This window comes from Microtus oregoni, unplaced genomic scaffold, assembly GCF_018167655.1.
Source record: "Microtus oregoni isolate MIOR12 unplaced genomic scaffold, Mior012 000027F_ref0000203, whole genome shotgun sequence".
NCBI lineage: Eukaryota > Metazoa > Chordata > Mammalia > Rodentia > Cricetidae > Microtus > Microtus oregoni.
The window spans coordinates 5473183-5501179 of record NW_024543086.1 but is presented as its reverse complement, the minus strand read 5'-3'; the positions used below and the strand labels follow the sequence as shown (position 1 = coordinate 5501179).

Sequence of the window (27997 nt, the reverse complement as noted above, 5' to 3'; positions counted from 1 at the left end):
TGGCATACCGCACCAGTGGACAAAACACAGTCCCTTCAAAAGCAAAGGGACCAGCTCCTCTCATAGACTTAGATACAAATGCATTAATGCTTATCAAACACTCATGCCCACAACTGGATAAAGAACTGATTCCTATAGGGGGGAGTGAACCCTACTGTAAGTAAATTATCTGCAATGATCTTCGAAGTACCTAACTGAAGATGCCGAGGAGGCTGCGTTCTCAGAAGATTTAGTGCCTTTCAAACTCGGGCTACTGAATCCTGAAGTCATTAGCACTAAATAGAAGTGGTGGTAAAGAATGCCTAACGATAAATACTTAATGAGCTGGAAGTGGCTCTTCTAATTAAGAAATCTAATAACTGTCACTAGTTAATGGCCATGAAAAGGCAATGAAGTACATGGTGAAGGGGATACTTTCGCAGGAAAACTGGGGTACCTTCTAATGCCAAAAATATCAATCGTGAGCTAGTAAGAAGTCATGCCCCACATGCACACACAAACACTTTATTATACAACATACATAAGAACTATAAAAGAATAAGAAGTTTAAATATCGGCATCGTAACAAACAGGCGGCAGTTCAACATCCAGGGTGGAGAGAAGGCTGGAAGGAGACTGCAGTGGACCTGGAGGAAGAGGGGTTTCTCGTTAGTTTCTGCAAATCCTGTAGCCACTATCCATAACATTAGCTGCTACTTCCACCCTAAATTCACTTATCTGATGAATCTCACTCTGTAGTGATATTTCATTTCTATTTTAATAAATAAAGCTTGCCTGAAGATCAGAGAGTAAAACAGCCCCACTGGTCAGCCTTACAGACCAGGCAGTGATAACACGCACCTTTATTTCTAGTAGCCACACTAGTTTGCCATAGAAACCGGGTTGTGCACGCCTTTAATCCCAATGGTGCAGGCCCTTAATCCCAGCCCTAGAGGGCATTATACAACAGGAGGAGACAGCTCTCAGACACACAGTCTCATTCTGAGATTCCTGGAGGCAGGTTCGCCATTTCAGACTGAGGTAGAGGCAAGAGCCAGTGGCTGACTGTTTTGTTTTTCTGACCTTCAGGCTGAGCCCCAGATATTTATTAATGTGCTACATCACACAACATGCAGATCTTAAATGTGGCAGTGGCCTCTGAGCTGACCTTTATCAAGAAGTAGGCTAGGCCTTAAAAGTATGTGAACCTACATGCTCTTTAGAGGGTAAGTCTAATGCTAAGATAGGACCAACCACCTGTGTCATCGGAGCGGGTGGTCCAATGGTGTCTTCTGACCGCCACTTCCAACTAAGGCCCTTAAGCTTTCGGCAGGAGAAGGTGCTGCCGGTCTACACTGCAGCATAGGTGTCTGGCCTTCTGTTAGCCATGGATGGAACCTGGATTGTTCACCTCATCACGGTTACTACAGACTTCAACTCGTGGCCTAAGAAGCTGGATGTTAAATTTAATCTTCTGTTATAACCAAGGGCTGACCAGATTCCAAAACCACTTCTTTTGGTATCAAACCTTAATGACTAAGGAAAAAGTTTTGATTATTCTGAAATTTTGCCCCAGTAGTCCAAGGGCAAGCTACACACAGGCTTGCCTGTTGTCCCCACAGCAATGCAAGTGTCATCTAACAAGTTGCTCACAGCTTTTCGAGAGCGCGCGGCTCACCAAATTCCCACGGTAGAAAGGGTGTCTTCAGAGGCGAAGGGGGATCCAGGTGCAGCAGCTTCTCAACCATGTTTTCCTCACTCAGGACCATGAGAGGCACTCCATTCAAGGGGAGATGTGCAATCTGGTGCTCCTCAGGCAAGTCAAAACTCTCAAAATCTGTCACCAAGGGAAGCAACAGGCGTCAGGACAAAGCTCCCTCAGCCCGGTCAGCGCAATGGCAGTGAAGGACATTACGTCAAAATATTCTTCTCCACTATGCAAAACAGAGCCAATTTAATAATACTCAGTTAAATAAGTTACTGCCTTAAAGTCAATATTACTGTAAACATACTCAGCAAAAAGTATAATTGTGCCAAGCGGTGGTGGCGCACGCCTTTAATCTTAGCACTCAGGAGGCAGAGGCAGGCGGATCACTGTGAGTTCGAGACCAGCCTGGTCTACAAGAGCTAGTTCCATGACAGGCTCCAAAACTAAAGAGAAACCCTGTCTCAAGAAACAAACAAACAAACAAAAAAGAAGCATAATTGTAACAGTTCAGTTCTTGAAGTCTCTTTATTAGGCTCTGTGATAGAAGTATGGCAGACAGCACATAACTATCATGCAAGCACTTGGGAGGCTAATGCAGGAGCATCACCATGAGTGTGAAGCCACCCTGAGGTACAAAACAAGTCCCCATTTTCTGTCAAAGAATCTGTAATAAAATGAGAACTTCTGCACACCAGAAGAAAATATGACCATACTGATGTCACAGAAAAGGGACTCGCCAGGGGCTGGTAAGATGGCTCAGCAGTTAAGAGCACTGGCTGCTCTTCCAGAGAACCCAGGTTCAATTCTCAGCACCCAGATGGCAGATCACAACTGTCTATAACTCCAGTTCCAGGGACTCTGATACCTTCACACCAATGCATATAAAATAAATTTGAAACACTCACTTGCAATAGTTAGCATGAAGTTAATTTGAAATTTTCTCTTACATTACTTTAGACTTTTAGACTTGGTCTTTTCTTTTTGTTTGTTTGAAACAGGGTCTCTCTACACAGCCTTGGCTGGCCTTGAACTCAGAGCTCCACTTGCCTCTGCCTAGGACTGACAGCGTGCACCACCAAGCCCAGCTATGTTTGGCCCTTCCTGACGAGATCAGAGGTGATATCTCTATGTAGCCCTGGCTATCCTGGAATTCACTGTGAAGACCAGGCTGGCCCTGAATTTACACAACAAATGACCTTGAGCTTCTGATTTTCCTCAAATCTTTGCTCCTGTTCTTCCCTGACCGAAGGTGATATCCTGGCAAGTGTTTCCACCTGAGCAAGTCTGTTTACTCAAAGTGACCCAGGTCAGACAGTCTCAGAGCCTGGAGCAGCACAATACAGTCACAGGGCATCACAGGGTAAGAGAATCTCAAGCCGAGGGCATCCCAAAGACCTTACCTAGAGGATTGAATGGGAAGAACTTCTCTATTTCTGGATAGGCGTCATCATCAGAAGCAGAAACAGAGCTTTGTATCTTAGCCGGCTTCTCAGCAATCTAGAGAAACCCAAGAGAATAAGCGGCTGTTACAAGTTTTGCCACCTACATGGTAACAAGAAGTTGGAGGGCCTCCTCAAGTGATGGCGTCACTTTCACACCTGTCAGTTCTATGCTATCTTCCAACAAGTCACAATTCTTGTTTTCAGGAGTCAGTCACAAGAGAGAACTGACTCCCGGAAGTTATCCTCCAACCTTGACACGTCATCGTGTGTGCAGGACCTGCCCTCCCCATACAAACATACACATACACACACACACACACACACACACACACACACACACAAGCTAAGGGCCTGGAGACGTGACTCGGTGGTTAAGAGCGCTTGCTTTTCTTACAGAGGACCAAGGTTCAGTTCCCAGCACCCACAGCTATCCGTAACTCCAGTTCAAAGGATGCAATGTCCCTTTACGTCCTCCTCAGGCACATGGTACACTTATATACGATACAGGCAAACATTCACATACAAAAAGTATTTTTTTTTTAAGTTAAGCCAGAGATTTTTGCACCTATCCACATATATTCCCAAGAACACTGAGCAGAGTTGACTCAAAGCTAATCTACTCAGCTGTTAAAACCTAAGAGAGTAGACAGGATTGAGGCACCCCAGAATAGTAGCCAGCTAATGCTGGGAGTCATTTTTACCTTTTAAAGTGTGGTTTTTCTGCCACTGTTACCTTAATTATTTGCATGGCTAATATTAACAAGTTTATGTTCCTTAAGTACATGGGATTAAGAAGCAGCAAAATATTCAAAACATCTGAAGAATACTAGGTAGACAATAGCAGTAGGCCAAAACAGAAATCTGGGTGCTCTGGATCTCCTATGTGTATGCCAGAATTGGGGGGCTGAGGAGCAGCTCAGGCTGGCCGCTTCCCAGGTGTGAGAGTGCAGGTGTCCATCAAACCCATCTGCTTCGCCCATCTGCTAATTGGCTTCGAACCAGCTGCCTCCTGAGGCTGTTAAGAATGGCTGAGGTAAAGGCAGCATTAGCTACTTCTACGAGTTACATTGTAGCCCAAGCCACAGAAAGACAATACTAAGAAGAGAATTACAGACCAATCTCACTCATGATCATCCATGCAAAAATACTAAATAAAATACAAGCAAATCAAATCCAAGAACACATCAGAACCATCATCCACCATGACCAAGTCGGCTTCATCCCAGAGATGCAGGGATGGATCAACATATGAAAATCTGTCAACGTAATCCATCATATAAACAAACTGAAATATAAAAACCAGATGATTATCTCATTAGATGCCGAAAAAGCATTTGACAAAATACAATATCCTTTATGATAAAGGTCTTGGAGAGAGCAGAAATACAAGGAACATGCCTAAACATAATAAAGGCAATATATAGCAAGCCAACAGTCAACATCCAACTAAATGGAGAGAAACTCCCAGAGATTCCACTGAAACCAGGAACAAGACAAGGTTGTCCACTCTCTCAATACCTATTCAATATAGTTCTTGAGGTCCTAGCTAGAGCAATAAGACACCAAAGGAAGATCAAGGGGATACAAATTGAAAAAGAAGAAGTCAAACTCTCACTGTTTGCTGATGATATGATAGTTTACATAAGTGATCCCAAAAATTCTACCAAGGAACTTCTACAACTCATAAACACTTTCAGCAATGAATCAGGATACAAGATTAACCCAAAAAAATCAGTAGCCCTCCTGTAAAAGAGCTGGGGAAGAAATCAGAGAATCAACACTCTTCACAATAGCTACAAATAGCATAAAATATCTCAGAGTAACTCTAACCAAACAAGTGGAAAACTTGCATGGCAAGAACTTTAAATCTTTGAAGAAAGAAATTGAAGAAGACACCAGAAAGTGGTAAGACCTCCCATGCTCTTGGGTAGGCAGAATTAATATACTAAAAATGGCAATCTTACTGAAAGCAATCTACAGATTCAACGCAATGCCCAGGAAAATTCTTCAAAGACCGCAAAAGAATGATACTCAACTTCATTTGGAAAAGCAAAAAATCCAGGATAGCCAAAACAATCCTGGGCAATAAAAGAACTTCTGGAGGCATCACAATCCCTGACTTCAAACTCTACTACAAAGCTACAGTACTGAAAACAGACTGGAGGACCAATGGAACCAAATAGAAGACCCGGATATCAATCCACACACCTTCAAACACCCGATATTTGATAAAGCAAAAAATATCAAAAGGAAAAAAGCATATTTAACAAGTGGTGCTGGCATAACTGGATATCAACATGTAGAAAAATTGAAAATGACCCATATTTATCACCATGCATAAAACTCAAGTCCAAATGGATCAAAGACCTCAATATAAAGCCAGCCACATTGAACCTTATAGAAGAAAGAGAAAGTGGGAAGTATACTTGAACGCATTGGCACAGGGAACCACTTCCTAAATTTTAGATTCCTCTGTTGAGAGTTCTCTGTTTAGGTCTGTATTCCCTTTTTTTAAAAAAAAAAAAAAATTGGATTATGTGATCTTTTGGTGTCCAATTTCTTGAGTTCTTTATATATTTTGGAGATCAGACCTCTGTGTGATGTGGGGTTAGTGAAGATCTTTTCCCATTCTGTAGGCTGTCGTTTTGTCTTTTTGACCATGTCCTTTGCTTTACAGAAGCTTTTTTTCAGTTTCAGGAGATCCCATTTATTAATTGTTTCTCTCAGAAAAACTCATTTTATTTACACAATGGAATACTACACAGCAGAAAAAAATAACAACAGCTTGAATTTTGCAGGAAAATGGGTGGAACTAGAAAACATTATTTTGAGTGAGGTAACCCAGGCCCAGAAAGACAATTATCACATGTACTCACTCATAGGTGGTTTTTAAACATAAAGCAAAGAAAGCCAGCCTACAAACCACAATCCCAGAGAACTTAGACAAAAATGTGGACACTAAGAGACTTACATAGATCTAATGTACATGGGAAGTAGAAAGTAGAAAAAGACAAGATCTCCTGAGTAAATTAGGAGCATGGGGACCTTGGGGAATGGTTGAAGGGGGGATGGTAGAGGCAGGGAGGAGAGCAGAGAAAAATGTAGAACTCAATAAATATCAATAAAAAAGAGAGTGAGAGAGAGAGAGAGAACGTGCTGCTTTTTCAAAAGGGCTGAATTCAGTTCCTTGCACCTACTTAAGGCAGCTCACAACTGTCTGTACCTCCAGTTCCAAAGGACCCAGCGCCCTCTTCTGGAGTTTTCATGTACATCGATACACATATGAATGAGAATAAGCCTTTTTTAGTGCTAAAGCATGTACATACATGTCATCTTCATATCCCACACTCACCTTCTTCACGGTCGAAGCTGGCTGTCTTTGTTTGAGCGGCCTATTATTAGTCTTCACTGGCTTTTCTGTAACCCTGTTGACAGTTCCTAAAGCCTTTCTGTTGGCTTTAGGCAAGGCTGGAGCCTCGAACACTTTGCCAGCTTGAGGCGCTGAGACCTGTAATTTCCCATCTAACGCCTTGACTGTTGAAAAAGAAAAAGTATAACCACAAGAATATTAGGGGCGCCGGGCAGTGGTGGCGCACGCCTTTAATCCCAGCACTCGGGAGGCAGAGGCAGGCGGATCTCTGTGAGTTCTAGGCCCGCCTGGTCTACAAGAGCTAGTTCCACGACAGGCTCCAAAGCTACAGAGAAACCCTGTCTCGAAAAACTAAAAAAAAAAAAAAAAAAAAAAAAAAAAGAAGAAGAATATTAGGGGCAAAGCTGCCAAACCTAACCACCTCAGTTCAATCCCCAGACCTCACACAGTGTAAAGGGAACTGATGTCCACACGTCTTCTGACCTCCACAGGCACCCATGTATGCCCCCAAACATACACAAATAAAGGTAATAAATATAGTGTTCTTAAAGATTAGACCATATAAATATCTCATCAACTTAACCCAATTCTCACCCACAAACCCATGCTTCATTTTTGGCAGTGGTTTAGTACACTTTTTTTTTTTTTTTCAAGACAAGGTTTCTCTGTAGTTTTTGGAGCCTCTCCTGGAACTTGTAGACCAGGCTGGTCTGGAACTCACAGAGATCTACCTGCCTCTACCTCCAGAGTGCTGGAATTAAAGGTGTGTGCCACCACCACCCAGCAGCACAATCTTAAGACAATAAAGGAAGATCTCTGTGAGTCTAAGGCCAGCCTGGTCTACGAGAGCTGGTTGCAGGACAGGCTCCAAAGCTACAGAGAAACCATGTGTGTGGTGGGGGAGATAATGTCAGGCGGTGGGGGCACATGCTTTTAATTCCAGCACTTGGGAGTCAGGACTGTTACACAGAAAAACCCTGTCTCGAAAAACCAGAAAGAAAAAGAAAAAAAAAAGAAAAATATAACAAACCTGACTCCAATCAGCCACAAAGTACACTAAATGCTACCGGCTCCACGCCACGCCCATTATCCACTCAACACCTGTGTATTCAGAGGCAGCCCATACTTACCACCAGACCCCAGCTTCAACCCATCCTTAGTTGCCAAACGGCTGCCTGGTTCTTCATTATCCTTATCAACAAAGATCAGAGTAGCCATCCTGGATTACTCTAGGGGAGAGACTTACATATCAGAATAGTGAAGGCATGAAGAGATAAGCACCAACAGAGACCAAGATTGGCTGAGGGTACATATGCACACACACAAAAATTACAAGCTGGTGAAGCCAGCAGGCTTTATCCAGATCTTAACTCTTCAAGCCAGGGTCAGAAATAATAAACTCCTAAAGAGAAGGCAGTTGACGTTGGCACCCATCAAAACTGTCTCCGGGCTGTAATCTCAGCGCTAGGGAGGAGACAGAAGGATCAGATAATCAAGACTGGTCTCGGAGACGTAACAAGTTCGAGACCACAAGCTGTTTGAAAACCCTGAAGAGGGAGGCGGGGAAGAAGGAAAATGAAAGCAACGTCGCCGCGGGTCGAGCACGCCAACAGTGCCCGGGGACGCGGGGCCGAGTTAGGCTCAGGTCGACCCTGCTTCGGCCTCCAGTCTGCCTGCCCCCCACCCCACCCCTCACCCCAGCTCACCCGCGACACCCTAACAGCTAGACTCACCCAAGACTGCACCACCAACGATCCCGCACACCGCGGTTTAAAACACAACTCGCGCCTCAATTGGTCCATCCGAGAGGAGGCGGGGCCTGGAGTCTGAGAGCCAATGAGAGCAATCGAAGTTTTCAGCCACCGCTCCACCCCCCACCCACCCCACCCCCCGCCACAGACACACACACACACCCACTCACACCTGCCTCTCTCTCCCAGGAATTAAAAAATTACGATCTTACATTATCCAAAACTACTGATGGGCTTTCTGTTTTCCACGGCGTGGACCTGCGAGAAGGCACTGGCCCAATAACAAGAACATCTTTAAGCTCACTTTACTTTAAACATTAAAAAAAAAAAAAAATTTATAGCAGGGTTTCATGTGACCCAGGCTGTCCATGAACTAGCTATGTGGTGGATGACGGATGATGACTCCTGATCCTGCTTCCGGTCTCCCAAAAGCTGGGATTACTGTACGACCAGTCCAGGCTTACTTTTTATGTTTTTGGCTTGTTTAAGACAGTCTTTTACTGCGCAGCTCAGGTTTGTCTGGAACTCACTAGCCCAGAAATGCTGAAATCAGAGTAGAAAGAGTGGATTCTCTAGGAGACAGGCGTACACGTTAGTTACTGGCTAAAAAGGCTAAAAGGCATCAATAGAGACCAAACTTCATCCAGAACACACGTGCACAAAATCTTAAGAGTAAACTAGAGAAACCAAGAGGCTTTTTCTAGACCTTAAATCTTCAGGCCCAAGTCAGAGGCCCTAAACTACCGAGAAGATGGTTTGGGTCTGCCCACATCAAAACAGTCTCCAAGGCTGGAGAGATGGCTCAGCAATTAAGGGCACTTGCTGCTCTTGCGGAGGACCCTGGCTGCCCTGGAACTCACTATGTAGACCAGGCTGGTCTTGAACTTACAGAGATCCACCTGCCTGTGTCCCCAAAGTAGTAGTTATTTCTGCTTATTTTTCAGTATTGTGGAAATTTGACAGGTTTGAAGACAAATGGAGGTCATTTGAGAACCCAGGTCTTCTGGTTGAAATAAGCACTGTTAATATCATTGGAACCTTTTCCTACCTACACCCTTTTTTTCTATGTGTGTTTGATTACAGTTAATGGGAGTAAAGATTCCTTAGTCTGTCTGAGCACTCTCAACAATGATGGGTCAGTTCCCATGTCAGTAGTTTTGTATGTATATTCCTGAGAACATTCTAAGGTTTCGTGATAGTAGGAAATATGTCCTAGGATTTTCACCCGTTCCCCCCTGCTGCTGGATATTTGGATTCTTTCCAAAATGGCAGTGAAAGCCATACGGTGCCACAAGAGACTTTTCTGTGTAAGTTCCATAGGAATAAAATAGCAAAAATAGCAACAACAACAACAACAAAAAATAGCGCAACGCCTTTAATCCCAGCACTCGGGAGGCAGACACAGGCAGATCCCTGTGAGTTCAAGGCCAGCCTGGTCTACAAACCAAGTTCCAGGACAGCTGGGGCTACAAGAGAACCCCTGTCTCACACAGTAACAAAAAGCAAATTTTCAAATCACTAACCAAATCCTGCATCTCACTGAGAGTCTTCCCCTCTGTCCAGACACATAGGGATTCCTTTGTTTCCTCAGAGCCAACAGGTTCAGCTGAACCTCAGGAGCGCTGCATATATAATGCTGTCTACCTAGACAGCAGCTGTCTGACTGCTAAAGGGAAACCGGGCGTAGCAACACAACACCTTTAATCCCACCCTTGGAAAGCTGAGGCAAGTGAATCTCTGTGAGTTCGAGGTCAGCCTGTTTTACACAGCTCCCGTAGCCTGCCAAGACTACATAGTGAGGCCTTGTCTCCAAAAGAAAAAGAAATATTCAAAGAGAAGTGGAGGATACACCTTGTTTTTCTCAAATGTCATAGGCAAAAACTTTGGTGCTGATAAAATTTAAAGAATGTACGTTTATTTTGAAAAGTTTCCCCCAAGTTTTTTTTTTTGGGGGGGGGGCTATATAACACTATAAAATACAGGATTGTATTTCATGTGTACAGTTAAGAATTTGCACTGGGCCGGGCGATGGTGGCACACGCCTTTAATCCCAGGAGGCAGAGGCAGGCGGATCTCTGTGAGTTCGAGACCAGCCTGGTCTACAGAGCTAGTTCCAGGACAGGCTCCAAAGCCACAGAGAAACCCTGTCTCGAAAAACCAAAAAAAAAAAAAAAAAAAAAAAAAGATTTTGCACTGGGATCTGTCTTTTTACACCTCCTTAATTCTGTTTCCAAGCAAGGTGATGGTCCTAATGAATATGTACCTTGAGTTCTCTTTAAATTCACGCAACAAGTATTTATTCTACACCTGTTAAAAAGCAGAACACTATGCCAATCATGAAAAAGAAGAGTCTAACTCGAGGAGGAGAATAAAGATGACACCCTGCCCCCATCCCCACCCTTACTGTTCCTTTTCTGCCCTGTTCCTTTTCTCCCCTTAATCTAATCTGTTTTCTCCTTGCGTCTCCTTCTAAATTTTGCTGCTTCTTAATAAATCGCTAGCACACATAAGTTTTGCTTTTGAAAAGAAATCTCTATAAATTCCCACAGCTTCCGCATGGACACTCTCTAATTCTGTGAGAAGTTTTCTCCCTTTCTCACCGACAGGAACCTGAGGAAAACTTCCTCCTTCTTGCCCAGAAAGTTCTATAATTCCTCTGAGGAAGCACTCTGTGGCTTTGACTTGCCAAAGGTGGGGATCTTAGCTATATTCATCTGTATCTGAAGAGAAATTCATATGAGGGGGGAAGTGTAAATAACCACAAGGCAGCACAAAGAAAAGTTTCCAGGGAATGACTCAGTAGTCAAGAGAGCTTGCTATTCTTGCAAAGGATCCCGGGTTGGGTACTCAGCATCTATATGGTGGCTCCCGATATATATATACACTTACATACGTACACATTTCCAGTTCAGGAGGATCTGGTGCCAATGAGGTACAAACTCAGGTAAACTCATACACCAAAAAGAAACCCAATAATAAGAAAGAAGAAAGAAAGAAGGAAAGAAAGAAAGGAAGAAAGAAAGAAAGAAAGATCCACTAAAATCTCCTGTTTTCCAGTAGTTTGTTGAATAGTTTCTGTTTTATGGAGGATTATTTAAGTTAAGTTTGTTTGGGACAGGATCTTATTATGTCACTCACTGGCTTGGAATTCAAAGATTCGCCTATGTCTCAGGGATTAAAGGCGTGAGCCATTACGCCTACCTTTTTGTTTTTTTTCAGTAAATATTTTTTGCTAAAATTCTACTGTTCTACAAGGGCACAAAGCTGCACTGCCACCGTCTTCCTGCAGGGTGCACAACGAACTACTTGCGCGAACCGCCTGCTTCCTTTAAAAAAAACAAAATAGCCCTGGCCAAGCACTTGGGAGTGCGCATGTGCCGTTATTCCGGAAGTTATCGCTGGTCTGTCAGAAAAAGGCAAGGAACCCGGAAGTAAACATTACCGGGTCGCTTCGTTCGTGGCGGATGGTTTTGGCGTGCTTTGGGCCGGACTGGGTAAGTTAGGGTTCCGAGACTGAGGGGACGAACTGGGGACTGCGAGGAGAGGGCATTCCCTGCAGTGCGTCCTCGCGGTGACGAGCCGCCGTGGGATCGCGGACCCGGGGGGAGACTACCGCCCAGGGCGCAGGCGCCACCCTCGCGTCCAGCCGGACAGAGCCCTGGTCACAGTGGGGCGGACATCCTGAGCGGCTTTTACCCAAGCTGACGCCTCTGTCCCCAAAAGGAAGCCTTTGAGCTTCAGTTTTCTCATGAATGGGGATGGTCTTATTTGGGGGACGCGATGTGAGAGTAAAATCAGAATGTCTATTTTACATTCAGTGAGTTTGAGTCATCACCGAGCCAACCTGTAGGCCCCTCCGCAAAACAGTGTAATCTACTGATGGTCTAGTTTAACCTTGAATGTGACAAGCCTACACTCCAGTGGCCTGTGGTGTGTAACATGATTTAAAGGACCCACAATAAAGTCAGCCTTGGACTTGAGACCTGTCTCTCACTATTGTGTTGTTGGCTGGCGGTATTAACCTCCGCAGACTTGTTTCCTCACTGTAAAATAGGATTGCTGTGAAGATTAGGTGACGGAGTGTCTGGTAAATTAAAGAAATGGTAGTTGTCAAAACGAAGATGATTAAATCTATGAGTGTCCACTTTTGCCTCCCAGTATACGTAGGTGACCACCGATTTCTAATACTTCCGTTTTTATTTTTAAATTCTATTTTATTTTAATTATGGCTATAAGTAGGTGTGTGGGCCTGTGCCCTTGTTAGTACATGCGCAGTCTTCTTGGATCCCTTGGAGCTGGAGTTAGAAGACAGTTGTGAGCCCCCTGATGTAGGAGCTGAGAGCTGAACTATGGTCCTCTCCAGGAGCAGTAGGTGCCCTCAGCTCCTGAGCCATCTCTCCTGCCCCTTAGACAAACTTCTACAGAGAAGCAGGCACGGGGGTGGCACATGCCTCCAAATCCTGTACTCGGGAGATAGAGTCAGTAGGCTCAGAAGTTCATCCTGCGCTGCATAATGAGTTCAGGGACAGCCTAGACTGTGGGATATCCTGTCTCAGAACAAACGAACAAAATTCTGTATATATTTTCAGTGGGTCAACACAGAAGAGAACGCTTTGAACAGCACCATTGACTTCTAGTCAGTAAGCATTTAGTATTGACAGAGAGTTGTATAAATATCCATGGACCGCAGGAGGAAGGCTTAGAAAGTCTGTGGGGGATATGGAGGTGTGAGGATGGGTCAGTCAGCTAGTTGTGAGGCTAGAAGCTGGTGCTAGACCTTGGCTGCTGTACTGGTCCCTACAGTAAGACTGACAGCATCCTTTGACTGTTCGCTGTGACGATCGCTAGTTGCCAGTGACTGTTGAGACCGGAAATGTAACTGCTCCAAACATGTATAAAACCCATAACAGCTTTTAAAGCTAAGTTGGTGGGTTTTTTTTTAGGTTATTGGAAGTTGAAATTAGACTGTGTTGGGAATATTTAGTAAAGATATTTGCCAGGTGGTGGTGCCACAGACCTTTAATCCCAGAGGCTTGGGAGGCAGAGGCAGGCAGATCTCTGTGACTTTAAGGCTAGCCTGGTCTACAGAGTGAGTTCTAGGACAGCCGGAGCTACACAGAGAAACCCTATCTCAAAGAACAAAAAAAGAAAAAAGGAAAAATTTTTTATAAAAAGGAATTTATTTCCTTTTGTATATGTTTGTGTCAGAGTCTTGCTATGTAGACCAGGCTAGCCTTGCAGATACAGTCCTCCTGGGTTATGAGCACTTACCACCATTGGCCCTTTTTATTTCTTTAATATTGTTACTCAAAACCAAAGAATTACTTATATTGTTGGCATTACTTTTCTCTGGGATCATACTGCTTTGGAGAGATTTTGAGCTTGAGCAATGGGGCGTTTGATCAGATTTGTATTTTGAAAAATTAAGCTGTGCAGTATGTAAAAAGATTAATTGGACAGAATTAGAAGAGACTGGTAAGTCTCAAAAAAAATCACAACATGTACTAAAGGGGAAACATTCAGCATCTAAGGAGTAGGTAAATAGCAGTGATATTGAGAAAGTAAAAATAATTGTTAATAAGCTGAAATACATAAATATTTAGCCAAAATAGAAAAAAAAGAGCTGTCAATGAAAGGAGCCTGAGTTCCACAGGGAGGGCCAGGAGTTTAAGGCATGCTGTGGACAGGCACCTCTGAGGCTTCTAGGTAGAGATGTCCCAACACAGTTGGTTATGTGGATTTGAAGATCCAATGAAAGTTCTGTAGCAGAGAAATAATGTGAACCCCAGTAGTGGGATACTGCTCCCCCAGAGTCCTTGGAAGCTGGTCCTGGTTAGGGTGATGAGTGAGGCTCTGACTGCACCATACGGAATCGGTCTCTAAGTAAAAATAGATGAGCCTCCAGAGGAGTCCAGAACAGAAAAGGAGTACACGAGAAGCCAGAGACATGCTGTGGAAGCCAAGGAATTAGAATCTACGACAAAAGGAAAAAAACAACTGAAAACTGTCCAGTTGGTATTTAGTGCATTGATTAATATTAATTTAGTTAATGTAGTGGTAGTTTCATTGGTATGGCTAGGAACAGAAAGTCAGAGTGACTGGGGGTGAGGAGGGCACAGGGTGTAGACATAGAGACCCTATGAATACAGGTGTGGTGCTGGGGGCTAGGCATTTCTGAATAGAGACCGACCCATCTGTATTTTCTTTCTGACAAGGTCTTATGTAGCATAGGTTGGTCTTGAACTCCCTATAAAGCTTCTGATTGTTGGATCACCTCCAGATTGTTGGATCACAGGTGTACACCACCATACCTGGTTCTTGCAGAACTGGGGATCCACCTTCCCTGCATGCTAGGCAAATGCTCTATTCTGAGGCTTCATCCCCAGCCCCTAAACACTAGTAATTGTTAAGACATTGGGCCTTCATGGGCAGCAGAGATGAACTCTATATTTTTTTGACTGTGGTAGAAAAGTTTAAGACACACAGGAGGGCTAATTTAGGAATATCTGTATTAAAATCTTTGACATTTTAAATTTTGTATACATGGCTTTCTCCACTTGTAAATTGGAGCTTTGAAAGAATTGGTGCAGAGAATATGTAAAAACTGTTTTGTTTTGTTTTTTTTTTTTCAGATAGAGGGTTTCACTATATAGCCTTGGCTAGCCATGGTTTCTCTACATAGAACAGGCTAGCCTCCAATTCCCAGGGATCCACAGGCCTCTGCTTTCCAAGTACTGGCATTGAAGTTGTACATTTCAATGCCCATTTTGTAGAGCTTTTTGAGGAAGAGAAAGAGACTCTTAGAACCAGGGAGATGGCCCAGCAGGTAAAGGCACCTGCCGCCAAGCCTCATGACCTGAGTTTCATCCCTGGGACCCTCAGGGTGATTGAAGATCCAGCTCCTACAAGTTGACCTCTTACCTCTCCATACGTGCACAATCCCTGCCGCACCCCTCCACACACATACACACAAGACAAATAAAATGTAATTTAGGAATGTAAAGAGCCCCTCCTTTACAGGCACTTTGAAAGAATAAGAGTGTGTGAGACTGGGCACTGCTGTTTGTGCAAGGACCCAGTTTTGATCACACCACCACATAAAGTTTAAAAAGTCAGGGGGAGGAAAAAGTGAAGGAGAGAGAAACCCTGATGAAACTCACAGTGTATATCAGTAGCACATAGTGTAGTGGTCTCGTGGCTGCATTCTGAAGGCCTCCTTCCCTCTAAAAAGTTCCTTCTCTTTTTAGAGGAAGCCAGTTCATCATGTCGGCGGCAGCCATAGATACGGTTAATGCCACACCCCTTTCGGGGTCAAAGGAGATGAGTTTGGAGGAGCCAAAGAAGATGACCAGAGAAGACTGGAGGAAAAAGAAGGAGCTAGAAGAGCAGAGAAAACTGGGCAATGCTCCGGCAGAAGTTGATGAAGAGGGAAAGTAAGTAGCTTCTTACGTGATCTGTTCAAGTCCATACCCACTGCACCAGGGCTCAGTCTTTGCCCAGGTCTGTACCCACTGCACCAGGGCTCAGCCTTTGCCCAGGTCCATACCCACTGCACCAAGGTTCAGCCTTTGCCCAATTCCGTACCCACTGCACCAGGGCTCAGCCTTTGCCCAAGTCCATACCCACTACACCAGGGCTCAGCCTTTGCCCAGGTCCATACCCACTGCACCAGGGCTCAGCCTTTGCCCAATTCCATACCCACTACACCAGGGCTCAGCCTTTGCTTGGGCAGGAAACTGCCCTTTACTAGTTACAGAATTTTTATTTTTCTATCTTGTTTTATCAGACTCATATGTATATGGCTTAGTAATCAGGTAATATTGAAGAGCTTATAATGCATAGCAATTGTCCTTTTTTACCTTTTTTCACTCCCCAGACTAGAGTAGCTACTGTACATCTTTTCATTTTGAGTTTTTCACATCTCTGAATAATAATGCCTATGTGATTATTTTAATCAGTTGGCTAGAGACAGTAGTTTAACTTCTAGCTGGAATAGACGGAGCTCTCTAACCCCTTCCTATCATCCCTCTGTCTCCATTCAGGTGTTTCATGAGTCTCAGCATCTTGATTAGACTGCTCCTCACTGTAATAACTTAGATCTTTACTTTTAGTTCTTCTGTCAGTGGAGATAGCAACCGTCTTCCCTCTCCCATCCCACTGCAAGATTTCTCTTCTTGGCTTCTGTGCCCACTACCTTCATGATTAAAATGTTCAAACGTTCTGCTTTACAATCTTACTTAAATTTTATTACAGAGATATCAACCCTCATATCCCTCAGTACATCTCTTCGGTTCCATGGTACATTGATCCATCAAAAAGGCCCACATTAAAGCATCAGAGACCACAGCCAGAGAAACAGAAGCAGTTCAGTTCCTCTGGGGAATGGTACAAGAGAGGTGTAAAGGAGGTATGTGGTGGCCTATGTGTCCTTTTGTGGGTAGAGAGTATGTGTGAAGAACTTAGGAACCTTTAATGTGATGCTGTTTAAAGTGGGGAGGAATTCTGTGCTCCTGGTGTTGAAATTCACAGTGTTTTCAATGCTAGTTACAGTCTTCTTTTTTTTTTTTTAATTTATTTATTTTATATATATACTCGCCAGGAGATGGCACCAGATCTCTTTACAGATGGTTGTGAGCTACCATGTGGTTGCTGGGAATTGAACTCAGGACCTCTGGAAGAGCAGCCAGTGCTCTTAACCTCTGAGCCATCTCTCCAGCCCCCTAGTTACAGTCTTCTTACATGAATTTTATATAATTGAAACCCTTAAACTTAGAACATGAAAACTGCCTGGTTTTCTTCTTAACTTAGTAAAGTCATTCAGTAGACAAGATAGTGAAAGCCAAAGTTATTTCTAAATGACTCTGATATATAAGATGTCTATTTTGTTTTTCTGTGTCCTTTAATAGAATTCTATAACTACCAAGTACCGCAAAGGGGCATGTGAAAATTGTGGGGCCATGACACACAAGAAGAAAGACTGCTTCGAGGTATGATCAGCCCTGAGCTGTTGGGAAACTGTCAGCAAGCCTTCTGTTTTCCCCTTGCCGAAGATCTGTTTTCCTAAAATTAATTTAGAAAAGTAAAAATTAATTTGCATGAAATTAGTCCAGCATCATCAAAGTTTCCTGCCCCAAAACTGCCTAATAATTAAATTTAGAGACTAAAATCCCACAGCATATCTAAGCCGACTGTAAAAATTGCATGAAATCTCTCTCTGTGCTGCAAGTTCTTAGGAAAAGGTCTGCTGTCTTTCAGAGGCCAAGGCGGGTTGGAGCAAAGTTCACAGGCACTAACATCGCCCCAGATGAGCACATCCAGCCCCAGCTGATGTTTGACTACGATGGGAAGAGGGACCGCTGGAACGGCTACAACCCAGAAGAGCACATGAAAATCGTTGAGGAATACGCCAAAGTTGACCTGGTGAGCCAGTTCACTGCCTTTCTACTTTGCTAGGGAAGATCCAAGACTTTCTAACCTGGCAAGGCTTTCCCGAGTCTCGGGGTACCGTGTTTATAGCAGCATGTCTACTTCAGTGGTGAAGACGGTGTGGTGCCCTGCTTGGCAGCAGTTTCTCTCCCTCTTTCCCGTGGACAGGGTCTCTCTATATGGTTCTAGCTGTCCTGAAACTTACTGTGTATACCAGGTTAGTTTTGTCTCCCAAATGCTGGAATTAAAGACAAATGCCACCACACCTCACTGACATCAGTTTCCTGAGTCTTTTATTCTTTAGTCCCAGTGTGACCAAAGGTAATAGACATGTAAGAGCAGACTGACATCCAAATCTTCTATTTATCTATTTATTTATTTATTTATTTATTTAGGGCAAAGTCTTACTATGTGACCTTGGTTTGCCTAGATCTTACTATGCAGATCAAGGTAGCCTACAACTCAGAGATCCACCCATCTCTGTCTCCTGATTAAGAATATCCTTTCCCAGGATTGAAGGTGTGCAGCACCATACCTAGCTGCTTTTGACTTTTAGAAGATCTGAGGTCTTTGCCCCTAGACCACAGCGTGTGTCTAACACTGCTTTATGGTGCTCCCACATACCATGGAAGAATAGCTAACCTGTTCAGAAACTGCATTTTAATCTAACTTCAGGTTTTTGAGGTGTTTTTTAAATATTTGATGTGTGTGAGAGAGAATATAATTTTTTAAAGGTTTATTTATTATGTACAGTGTTCTGTCTGCATATATGCCTGCACGCCAGAAGAGGGCACCAGATCTCACCATAGGTGGCTGTGAGCCATCATGTGGTTGCTGGGAATTGAACTCAGGACCTCTGAGTCAATGCTCTCCAGCCCCTGTTTTTTGTTTTTAAACAATGGTTCTACCTTCTTAGCCAAATTCTTCGGAAATAGTAGTATATTCTGCTTTTTTCTTAAGGAATTACAGATTATATTTAAAATTATGAGTTTTGTTTTTGGGACCAGCTTCCATCTTGTTTTTATTTTGAAGGGTTATATGTAACCTGGCTGACCTTGAACTCCCTATGACTATAATTATATAGCCAAGGATGGGGCTGAGCCTCTACCTCTAATATGCTGGGATTGTGAACATGTGCCACCATGCCTGACAAGAGTATGCAGTTGCTCATAAAGATCTAGATCTCATGTTTTCAGGAGCATTGAAATATGTAGTAACCTGAGCCTGCCCAAGAGTAATCAGCCCATAGCTGGAGGCAGCAGCATCTCGCACTGCTGCCAGGGCTCGCTCTCTGCAGCTTACCAGTGCTGCCACCTGGTCTGCTTGCATCAGGGCTCACTCACGCAAGGGTCTAACTCCCCACAAGCCCTTCACTTGGTGCTCTAATGTCCATTTCTGAAACCACTAAAATCACTTACTTTAAGTGCTGTAAGTAAAATTTAAATGTCTCCATTTTTTTAGGCAAAACGAACGTTGAAAGCTCAGAAACTGCAAGAAGAGTTAGCATCTGGAAAATTAATGGAACAAGCTGTAAGTAAAGACACAAGATATTCAGACAAAACACTCATATTCAGATGCTTGAAAACAGTGGTTCTCAAGACCTATGTGTTATGACCCATGTGGGGGTTGAGTGACCCTTTTGTGGGGCTCGCTTAAGACCAGCAGCAAACACAGATATGTATATTAAAATTCACAACAGTAGCCAAATTACACTTGTAAAGTAACAACAAAAATAATTTTATGGTTGGGATGACCACAGCATGTGGAACTGTATTAAAAAGTTACAGCATTAGGAAGGTTGAGAACCACTGCTTTAAAGTAACGAAATGAAATGTAGAACAAGAATCCATTTTCTACGTCTTTGTTTAGGGAGGAACTGAACTTCTGTGTCCACCCCCTAAGCACTGGGGTTGCAGGGGTGCACCGCATATGTCAGGCCTTCACTCTTAAAACAGCATTTATTAAGACCTCCGTAACAATACTAGCTACCATATAATTTAGTGATATATGAAAAAAATAGAAGATCATCACAGCAAAAGACTCATAATACCAGGTTTCTTTTTTTCTGACTTTACATGTGTGCAGTGGTGGAGTTTGCACCTAGATTACAAGCATCCTGTCTTAGGGTTTCTATTGCTGTAAAGAAACACCGACAGGATTTCTCTATAACAGCCCTGGCTGTCCTGGAACTCATTCTGTAGACCATGTTGGCCTCGAACCCACAAAAATCTGCCTGTCTCTGCCTCCCGAGTGCTGGGACTAAAGGTGTTCATGGCTCATAGCAACTCTTTTTATTTTGTTCTGCTTTTTTTTTTTTAGATTTATTTATTATGTATACAGTGTTCTGTCTGCATGTATGTCTGCAGGCCAGAAGAGGGCACCAGATCTCATTACAGATGGTTGTGAGCCACCTGTTGTGGTTGCTAGGAATCGAACTCAGGACCTCTGGAAGATCCAGTGCTCTAAACCTCTGAGCCATCTTTCCAGCTCCTCATGGCAACTCTTATAAAGAAAACATTTAATTGAGGTGACTTTCTCACAGTTTCAGAGGTTTGGTCCATTATCATGACAGGGAGCATGGCAGCATGCAGGCAAACGTGGTATTAGAAAGATAGTGGAGAGTCCTGTATCTTGCAGGCAACAGGGGGTCAACTAAGACACTGGGTAGTACCTCAACAAGGCCATACCTGCTCCAACGAAGCCACACCTCCTGATAGTACCACTCCCTATGAGAGATTATGGGCTCTAATTATGTTCAAAATACTACTTCCTGACAGCATTTTCTATTTGGAGTTGATTTAAAAAAAAAAAAAAAAACTAGTGACGTTTGGGGCCAGTAAGAAGGCTCAATGGGAAAAGGAACTTGCCCTGCAAGCTTGGCAACTTGGATTTAAGCCCCGGAACTCATATAATGGTGGAAGGAGATTACTGACTTCACGGGCTTGTCCTCTGATCTTGACACATACACAGTGGCATGCGCTGACCCAATACTACATAAATAAAAAGAAAACTTGTCAGGTTTAATAAACATGATTCAGCTAATAACTAAACCAAATATAATGGGTATTTGTTGGGTTCTTTGGTCATCTTAAACTTCCTGTTACCTTGTGTGAGTGTAATCCTATAGCAGGAGGCTGGAGAGGTGACTCAGAGGTTAAGAGCGCTTGAGTTCAGCTCCCAGCACCCACATCTGGCAGCTTACAACTGCTTTTGACCCCAACTCCAAGCAAGCCAGTGTTCTCTTCTGACCTCCAAGGGAACGCACACACAAGTGTATGTACACACACAGACACAGACACATGGAAGACATCTTGTATCAATAAAGTGTGTTTGTTTTCTGGTTTTGTAGACACTAATAAAATTAAGTGTTCAAAATAGCACACTGTGTCAGAATATATGTGCTCGGTACAAGTGAAAAGTCTGAGAGCTTACTGAGTTGAAGTGAAACAGCCTCCCTTCCATCCTGCCCTCCCTCCTTCTCTCTGGTGCTATGGATGAAACCCAAGGCCTGGTGCACGCTAGGCATGAACTGTCCCACTCACCTACACTACACCCGTTTATATGTTTGTAAAATGCTAAGCGATCAGTAAATTAAGTGGAAGGGACTTACAAATGGTTTTCCTGCTTTCATGATGCAGAATTCTCCAAAACATCAGTGGGGAGAAGAGGAACCCAATTCTCAGATGGTAAGGCACGCTTGTCTTTTCTGGCTGATGTTCTGTTTTGTTTCGGTGGCTGTAGTTGTCGTAGTCATAGCAGTAGCCCTAAGTCACACAGATAAGCCTTTGTTTAAAAGGAAGGAAAAGAAGAACTCAGTGCTGTGACTTTCTGCTTAGTTTTCTCACCGCCCACTCTTCCTTTTAGGAAAAGGATCATAACAGTGAAGACGAGGATGAGGACAAATATGCAGATGATATTGACATGCCCGGGCAGAATTTCGACTCTAAGAGACGCATTACTGTTCGGAATCTCAGGATTCGTGAAGATATTGCAAAAGTAAGTCATGTCAGCCCGACCTGTAGCTCTGACAGATCGTGTTTCACACCTTCCTCTGCATGTGCAGTGTCTGTGCGGTTTGGTTACCATGTCTAGTGTCACTCCAAAGGACAGTAGCATGTGCTTTTTATCGTACATGGATGTCGGGTTGCTCAGAACCCACTCCTCTGCCCTGCTGAGCCCTTTATTGTTATAAATAAATGTTAATTCAGTCTTTAAATGTTTTTTCCTTCTAGTATTTGAGAAATTTAGATCCAAATTCTGCCTATTATGATCCAAAAACTAGAGCGATGAGAGAGAATCCCTATGCCAATGCAGGAAAGAATCCAGATGAGTAAGTATCCGATTAACTTTACGGACTTCAGAGTAGGGGGCGCTAATCTTTCTAATTTGATTTTGTGAATGAGTTTTTCTTAATGGGGAACAATTTCTGAGAACTTTTTAAAATCTGTGCTTACAGAGTGAGTTACGCTGGAGATAACTTTGTTAGATACACTGGAGACACCATTTCAATGGCTCAAACACAATGTAAGTATTCATTTTATACCAGGGAATTTTATATGAACTTTAGGGCTGAGAGCCAGCGAGGTGGCTGGGGGTGACTGCCATTAGGCAGTTCTGTCCCCAGTGTCTCCGTGGTGGATGGAGAGAACCAAGTTATCCTCTTACCCGACATATGGTCTGTGGCATAAGTGATCACACATTTGCACACCCAGATAAATAAAGGTAAAAAATCGAAACTGAGCATTATAAAAACATGCATGATGGCATATGTCTATGACCCTACTGTATAGGAGACTGAGACAGGAGGATTGCCACATGTTTAAGGCAACTCCAAGAAAAAGCCAGCAGAAAGAAAAGATAGGGGGAGTACTGTTAGCAGTTACTTAAAGCTTGCTTTAAAAAAAAAAAAATGCATTGAGCTAGCAACTCATTGAGATACTTTGAATTGCCCTAGTGTTTGCTTGGGAAGCCTACGACAAGGGATCTGAAGTACATCTCCAGGCAGATCCTACAAAACTAGAGCTGCTCTATAAGTCCTTCAAGGTCAAAAAGGAAGACTTCAAGGAGCAGCAGAAAGAAAGCATCCTGGAAAAGGTACTGCTAAAAAAACCACTTTACTTTTTGCTTAAGAAGCATTCAGTTTGGTATGCCATCCAAAGAGTCCTTTTTAACCCATAGGCATAGTCCTGTCCTTCCGCTGACTTAGCTGGTATAGACTTCTGCAGCAATCAGGCCCCCTCCTCAAGATGTGGTACTTAAGATAAATATTTGTTATTTCTCACACTGCTTCATGTCAGCTGGGTCCCCTGACTGTTCAAGACTGTATCCCATAGTCTTGTCTTCCCACAGCCTAGCCCAGGGTAAAATACATTCTTAGAGTTCTGGGACACAGCTAATAAATGTGTGCCCCGGTGCACAGAACACACCTTTGCTTTCGTCACATTGTGAGCTTCCCATTGGTGGAAGAAGGTGACAGTCACGTGCAGATTCCAGGGATGGAGAAATTGGCTCCATCTCCTGATGAGAGAACCAGAGAAGTCATGAGGCAGAGGACATCAGACATGCACCTAAAGGAAGGGGCTTACGGCCATCTTGAAACCAACTTCGATTCCCAGATAAGCAACAGTATAAACACCTTACTTAAATGGGAAGAATTAGTGGTGCTCTTGATGAGAGAACCAGAGAAGTCATGAGGCAGAGGACATCAGACATGCACCTAAAGGAAGGGGCTTACGGCCATCTTGAAACCAACTTCGATTCCCAGATAAGCAACAGTATAAACACCTTACTTAAATGGGAAGAATTAGTGGTGCTCTTTTCACTGTCTCATCAGGAAAGCTATTTAAAAAAAAAAAGGTTCATTTATTCTCTTTGAAAGTAAACCCTTTTCATAAAGATTTGATATAAAAGCTTAGTTATGAAATGAATTTAATAATGCCCATTGTCCTTTTAGTATGGTGGTCAAGAACATTTGGATGCTCCCCCAGCTGAGCTGCTGCTGGCCCAGACAGAAGACTATGTGGAGTACTCCAGGCATGGAACGGTCATTAAAGGCCAGGAGCGGGCTGTCGCCTGCTCCAAGTATGAGGAAGACGTGAAGATCAATAACCACACGGTCAGTGCTTAGCCCCGTACTGTTCCCCACATAATATCATGGCCAACTGATGCTCTCCTTTTTTGTTGTTGGTGTTGGCATTTTGGCTTTGTTTTATGAATTTTTTTCTAAAAGTGAGAAAAATGAAAAATATTATTGTATTCACCCGCATGCTTATGTAAAATCAAAACATTTTTGTCTGTTGTACTATTCATCCTTTGTCTAGGTTTGAATGTACAGTAGCTATAGATAAATACACATATTGCATTTACTAATTTTTGGCAGAAATATTTAGAAATTGCAGGTAGAACATTTCACTCATAAACACTCTATCGTACATCTCTAAAAATGACAATTTTAGACAGTGCTGCTACCCTGTTGTGCCTCAAACTGACATTAACTCCCTAATTCATTTGGCTTTACCCAGGGTGTGTGTGTGTGCACTCGCGTGTGTTCAAAGGCTAAGTTAGTGGAGTTGGTTGTCTCCTTTCACTTTTATGTGACTTCCAGGGATCCACTCAAGCCCATCAACCTTGTGTCCTAGGCAGGTTACCCTCTGAGTCATCTCACTGGCCCCTTTCTTACTCTTTAAAAACCTATACACAAAAAATGCTTTGATAGCTGTATTTTGGTCAAGTCTGTTTAAGTCTGTATTGATCATTTGTTAGAGATTTTCTACCCACATATACACACATCCCCAACTTCCAAGAGACAGGACTTCTCTATGTAGCCCACTCTGTCCACCAGACTGGCCTTGAACTCAGATCTGCCTGTCTCTGAGTGTTGGCATTAACGATGTGCATCACCACGCCCAGCCCTTACATTTCTTAAAACAAGAATGTCAGTCTAAAGTCTAGATTAAATAATACCTAACTATTTTGACAAGAATGTGTCATAGGTGATGGTGTTTTATTGTTCATTACATCATAAAGCATGTTTATGTATTTCCTCGTGCTGGAGATTGAACTCAGGTCTCATACATGCTGAGCTGTGTTCTCCCACTGAGCTACAGCCTCGATCCCACTTGTTGTACACCTAAACTAGCCAAACTGATTTTTATACATCAAGGCTCAGAAATCTAACAGTAGCTGTACTGTGTAGAGTAGAATGAGCCAGACAGGCCTTACAAACTGTCAGCATAATGAGTCTAACAAGGGTGTGTGCACTCTTCAGCAAGAGCCACTAATTAACAGTAAGAATGTAGGCTTGTCTTAAGAGACATACCTTATCTTAAGAGAATCAAGTATACTAAATTTTTTCATAGATTTTTTGGGGGGATGGGCAGGGGAGGCTGAGACATAGTCTTACTATGTAGCCCCAGACTGGCTTTTACTTGAATAGTTTTGCCTCGGCCTTCTGGGTGCAGTATGGGAAAGTTCCTTATTTCTTTCCCAGTCTGCTTTATCTAGGTTTTTCGAGACAGGATTTCTCTGTGTAGTCCTGGCTGTCCTGGAACTCACTCTGTAGGCCAGGGTGGCCTCAAACTCACATAGATCCACCTGCCTCTGCCTCCTGAGTGCTGGGATTAAAGGCATGTGCCACCACTGCCCAGGGAAAGACCCTAATTTCAAGCTGCTTTTTAAATACCTTCTGTGTCTCTCTCTGCAGCACATCTGGGGATCTTACTGGAAGGACGGCCGGTGGGGATACAAATGTTGTCACTCGTTTTTCAAGTACTCCTATTGCACCGGAGAAGCGGGGAAGGAGAGTGTGGTAAGTAACTATCCTCTGATTTGTTTTCCTTTGTGTGGAGGAGAATGCTAAGTGAGTGAGTTGGGGTTTCATGTAGGCTTAGCTAACTGTGAATCCACTCTGGCCAAGGGTGACCTTGAACTTGTGATTGGACTGTCCACACTTCCCAGATGCTGAGGTTACAGGTATTGCTCAGTCCTGGCTCTAGGAGGCTCTGGAGGTAGAGCCAGGGCTTTGCAGGCTGCGCAAGGACTCTGGCAACCAAGCTACATCTCAGCCCTTGTCCTCTAGTTCTTTTTTTTTTTTTTTTTTTTTTTTTTTGGTTTTTCGAAACAGGGTTTCTCTGTGGCTTTGGAGCCTGTCCTGGATGTCCTCTAGTTCTTAAAGGTGGAAGACAGCCAAACCCCTGCAGAAAATGTATCTTCTTGTGTATCAAATTCTAACCTGTTCTTCAGCTGATTTTTAACTGTAGTCTTCAGCTCAAATTCTGTTTCTTCCCCACAGAATTCAGAGGAGTGTATTATAAGTGACACAGCTGGAGAAGAACCTGCAAAGAAACCACAGACCCTCATGGAGGTCAGTCTGGGATACCCTGTTCAGGACTGTTAAATCCTGGGGGCAGGAGGTAGGGTGTTAAAACTTGTGCCAGAGCTCTGTGTTCATATGGTGTTTCTATTCTCCCTGTCAGCTGCATCAGGAAAAGCTAAAAGAGGAGAAGAAGAAGAAAAAGAAGAAGAAGAAACACCGAAAGAGCAGCTCCGACAGCGACGACGAGGACAGGAAGCACGAGAAACTGAAAAAGGTACTTTTTGTGGTGTTAAAGGAGCAAAAGTGACAAATAGCAAGAGCCACCATCTGTGGGTCTGGGACATTATCATCCTGCCTGCAGGGTCAGGTGTGTGCGTATCCACATGAACCTCTGCAGCGGTCAGACAACTGGCAGGAGCTGGTCCCCTCCTTCCGTTGTTGGATTCTGTGGATTGAGCTCACGTCATCAGGCTTAGCAGCAACGGCCTTTGCCCATAGCCAGCCCCTCAACCAGATTCCTCTAACTGATTAAAAACTGTCATCCCACATTTTGTGCTCTATGAAAGTTATCAAGTGAGCCGAATAGTAGCTAGTTGTAGTTTCACAGTAAAAGGAGCTAACTGACTGCTGTGTTCTTTCAGACAGTGTGGGGTTGGTATTCAGACGGTGTGGGGTTGGTATTCAGACGGTGTGGGGTTGGTATCCAGACGGTGTGGGGTTGATATTCAGACGATGAGGGGTTGGTATTCAGACGGTGTGGGGTTGATATTCAGACCATGTGGGGTTGGTATCCAGACGGTGTGGGGTTGGTATCCAGACGGTGTGGGGTTGATATTCAGACGGTGTGGGGTTGGTATCCAGACGGTGTGGGGTTGGTATCCAGGCGGTGTGGGGTTGATAGAGCCCTTCATAGTCCAAGAGGTCTTCCATGTTCTTTTTAACAAAAGCCATGGGATAGAGATTTGAGAGCTTGTTTTCACCTCTCACCACAGGCACTGAATGCAGAGGAGGCCCGCCTTCTTCATGTCAAGGAGATCATGCAGATTGATGAGCGGAAGCGGCCATACAACAGCATATATGAAACCCGGGAGCCCACTGAAGAGGAAATGGAGGCCTACAGAATGAAACGGCAGAGGCCAGACGACCCCATGGCCTCTTTCCTGGGACAGTAGTAACTAGTCAGGATGGGATACATACACAGCATGTTCATTCCGGCTCCTTCCTGACTCTTGATAGAAAGTCCTTGTCCTTTCTTTCTGCTGTCTGGCATTAATAAAGCTTTCTGAAGTCTCAGAATCATTCTCCACAGTCAAGAAACAAAGTGAGCAAGAAAGAGCATACATTTGTGGGTTGAGGTTAAACATCATCCATTCTAATTAGATTAGGGAAGAGACTTTGGCTGTCTTCCTCTCAAGAGTGTCCTTGAGAGCCTGGCACAGTGGCTCAAGCCTGTGATGCCAGCACCTGGGAGTGGCGGAGTCAGGGAGCAAGAGTTCAAGGTCAGCCGAGTGTGGTGGTACACACCTGGAATCCTAGCAGAGATTGTGCCAGAGCCACCCTCAGGTACAGAGCAAGCTTGAGACCAGCCTACACCATGTGAGACTTTGTCTCAATGAATAAGAGTTTGAAGCTGTGCTAGGCTACAAAGCAAGATGGCCTCAAATTTAAGAAAAAATAGAAGTCACCTGTTCCATAGTTAGGACTCAAGCTGTGTGCAGTCTCTGGTCTTCTATACAGCAGCACCATGGTGGAGGCAGGGCCTCGCCCTATAGCCAGAGCTCCTCAGTTCCTAACCTCCAGGAGTGACATCACTAGTAATTTATCTCAATAATTGCAGTTTTTTATAGAATTCTATTCATTTTAATGCCTTTTAGGATTTTCTTGGTTTCAAACAGCAACAAATATTCTACCTTCGTCTGCATCACCAGAAGGAAATCTATAAGGCATGTAAATATCTGTGTCCCCCATAATCTGAATAATAAATCTATTTTTCACTTGGTTGTTAAA

General features: G+C 43.6%; 2 protein-coding genes across 3 annotated transcripts; one reads left to right on the top strand and one right to left on the bottom strand.

Moving 5' to 3' along the window:
• Positions 1–488: 488 nt before the first annotated feature.
• Pttg1 (PTTG1 regulator of sister chromatid separation, securin) lies at positions 489–8286 on the bottom strand. 2 transcript variants are annotated; one of them, XM_041676481.1, is made up of 6 exons: positions 8233–8286; positions 7630–7728; positions 6482–6663; positions 3088–3184; positions 1658–1816; positions 489–626 (listed from the first exon to the last, which is right to left on the bottom strand). In XM_041676481.1, the coding sequence occupies exons 2-6, from the start codon at positions 7715–7717 to the stop codon at positions 547–549; spliced, it is 606 nt and encodes a 201-aa protein (XP_041532415.1). In that variant the 5' UTR covers positions 7718–7728; positions 8233–8286; the 3' UTR covers positions 489–546. The 2 variants fall into 2 exon arrangements, with proteins under 2 accessions (XP_041532415.1, XP_041532416.1); XM_041676482.1 differs by lacking the exon at positions 8233–8286 and adding an exon at positions 8206–8225.
• Positions 8287–11635: 3349 nt separating this feature from the next.
• On the top strand, positions 11636–27997 carry Slu7 (SLU7 homolog, splicing factor). The gene is made up of 16 exons (XM_041676644.1): positions 11636–11744; positions 15498–15683; positions 16504–16657; positions 17157–17237; positions 17506–17670; positions 19138–19206; positions 21315–21362; positions 21541–21672; positions 21909–22006; positions 22133–22200; positions 22631–22770; positions 23630–23791; positions 25379–25483; positions 25967–26038; positions 26151–26264; positions 26983–27997. The coding sequence occupies exons 2-16, from the start codon at positions 15514–15516 to the stop codon at positions 27160–27162; spliced, it is 1758 nt and encodes a 585-aa protein (XP_041532578.1). The 5' UTR covers positions 11636–11744; positions 15498–15513; the 3' UTR covers positions 27163–27997.

Excerpts from the sequence above, each read along its gene's own strand:
- Pttg1 (XM_041676481.1), bottom strand. The coding sequence starts at position 7,717 with ATGGCTACTCTGATCTTTGTTGATAAGGATAATGAAGAACCAGGCAGC. Across the intron at positions 3,185-6,481 it reads CAGCTTCGACCGTGAAGAAG|ATTGCTGAGAAGCCGGCTAA; the intron begins GTGAGTGTGGGA and ends GGGTTTCTCTAG. Across the intron at positions 1,817-3,087 it reads CTTCCCATTCAATCCTCTAG|ATTTTGAGAGTTTTGACTTG; the intron begins GTAAGGTCTTTG and ends CCTTGGTGACAG.
- Slu7 (XM_041676644.1), top strand. The coding sequence starts at position 15,514 with ATGTCGGCGGCAGCCATAGATACGGTTAATGCCACACCCCTTTCGGGG. Across the intron at positions 21,363-21,540 it reads AGGAACCCAATTCTCAGATG|GAAAAGGATCATAACAGTGA; the intron begins GTAAGGCACGCT and ends TCTTCCTTTTAG. Across the intron at positions 26,265-26,982 it reads AGCACGAGAAACTGAAAAAG|GCACTGAATGCAGAGGAGGC; the intron begins GTACTTTTTGTG and ends CTCTCACCACAG.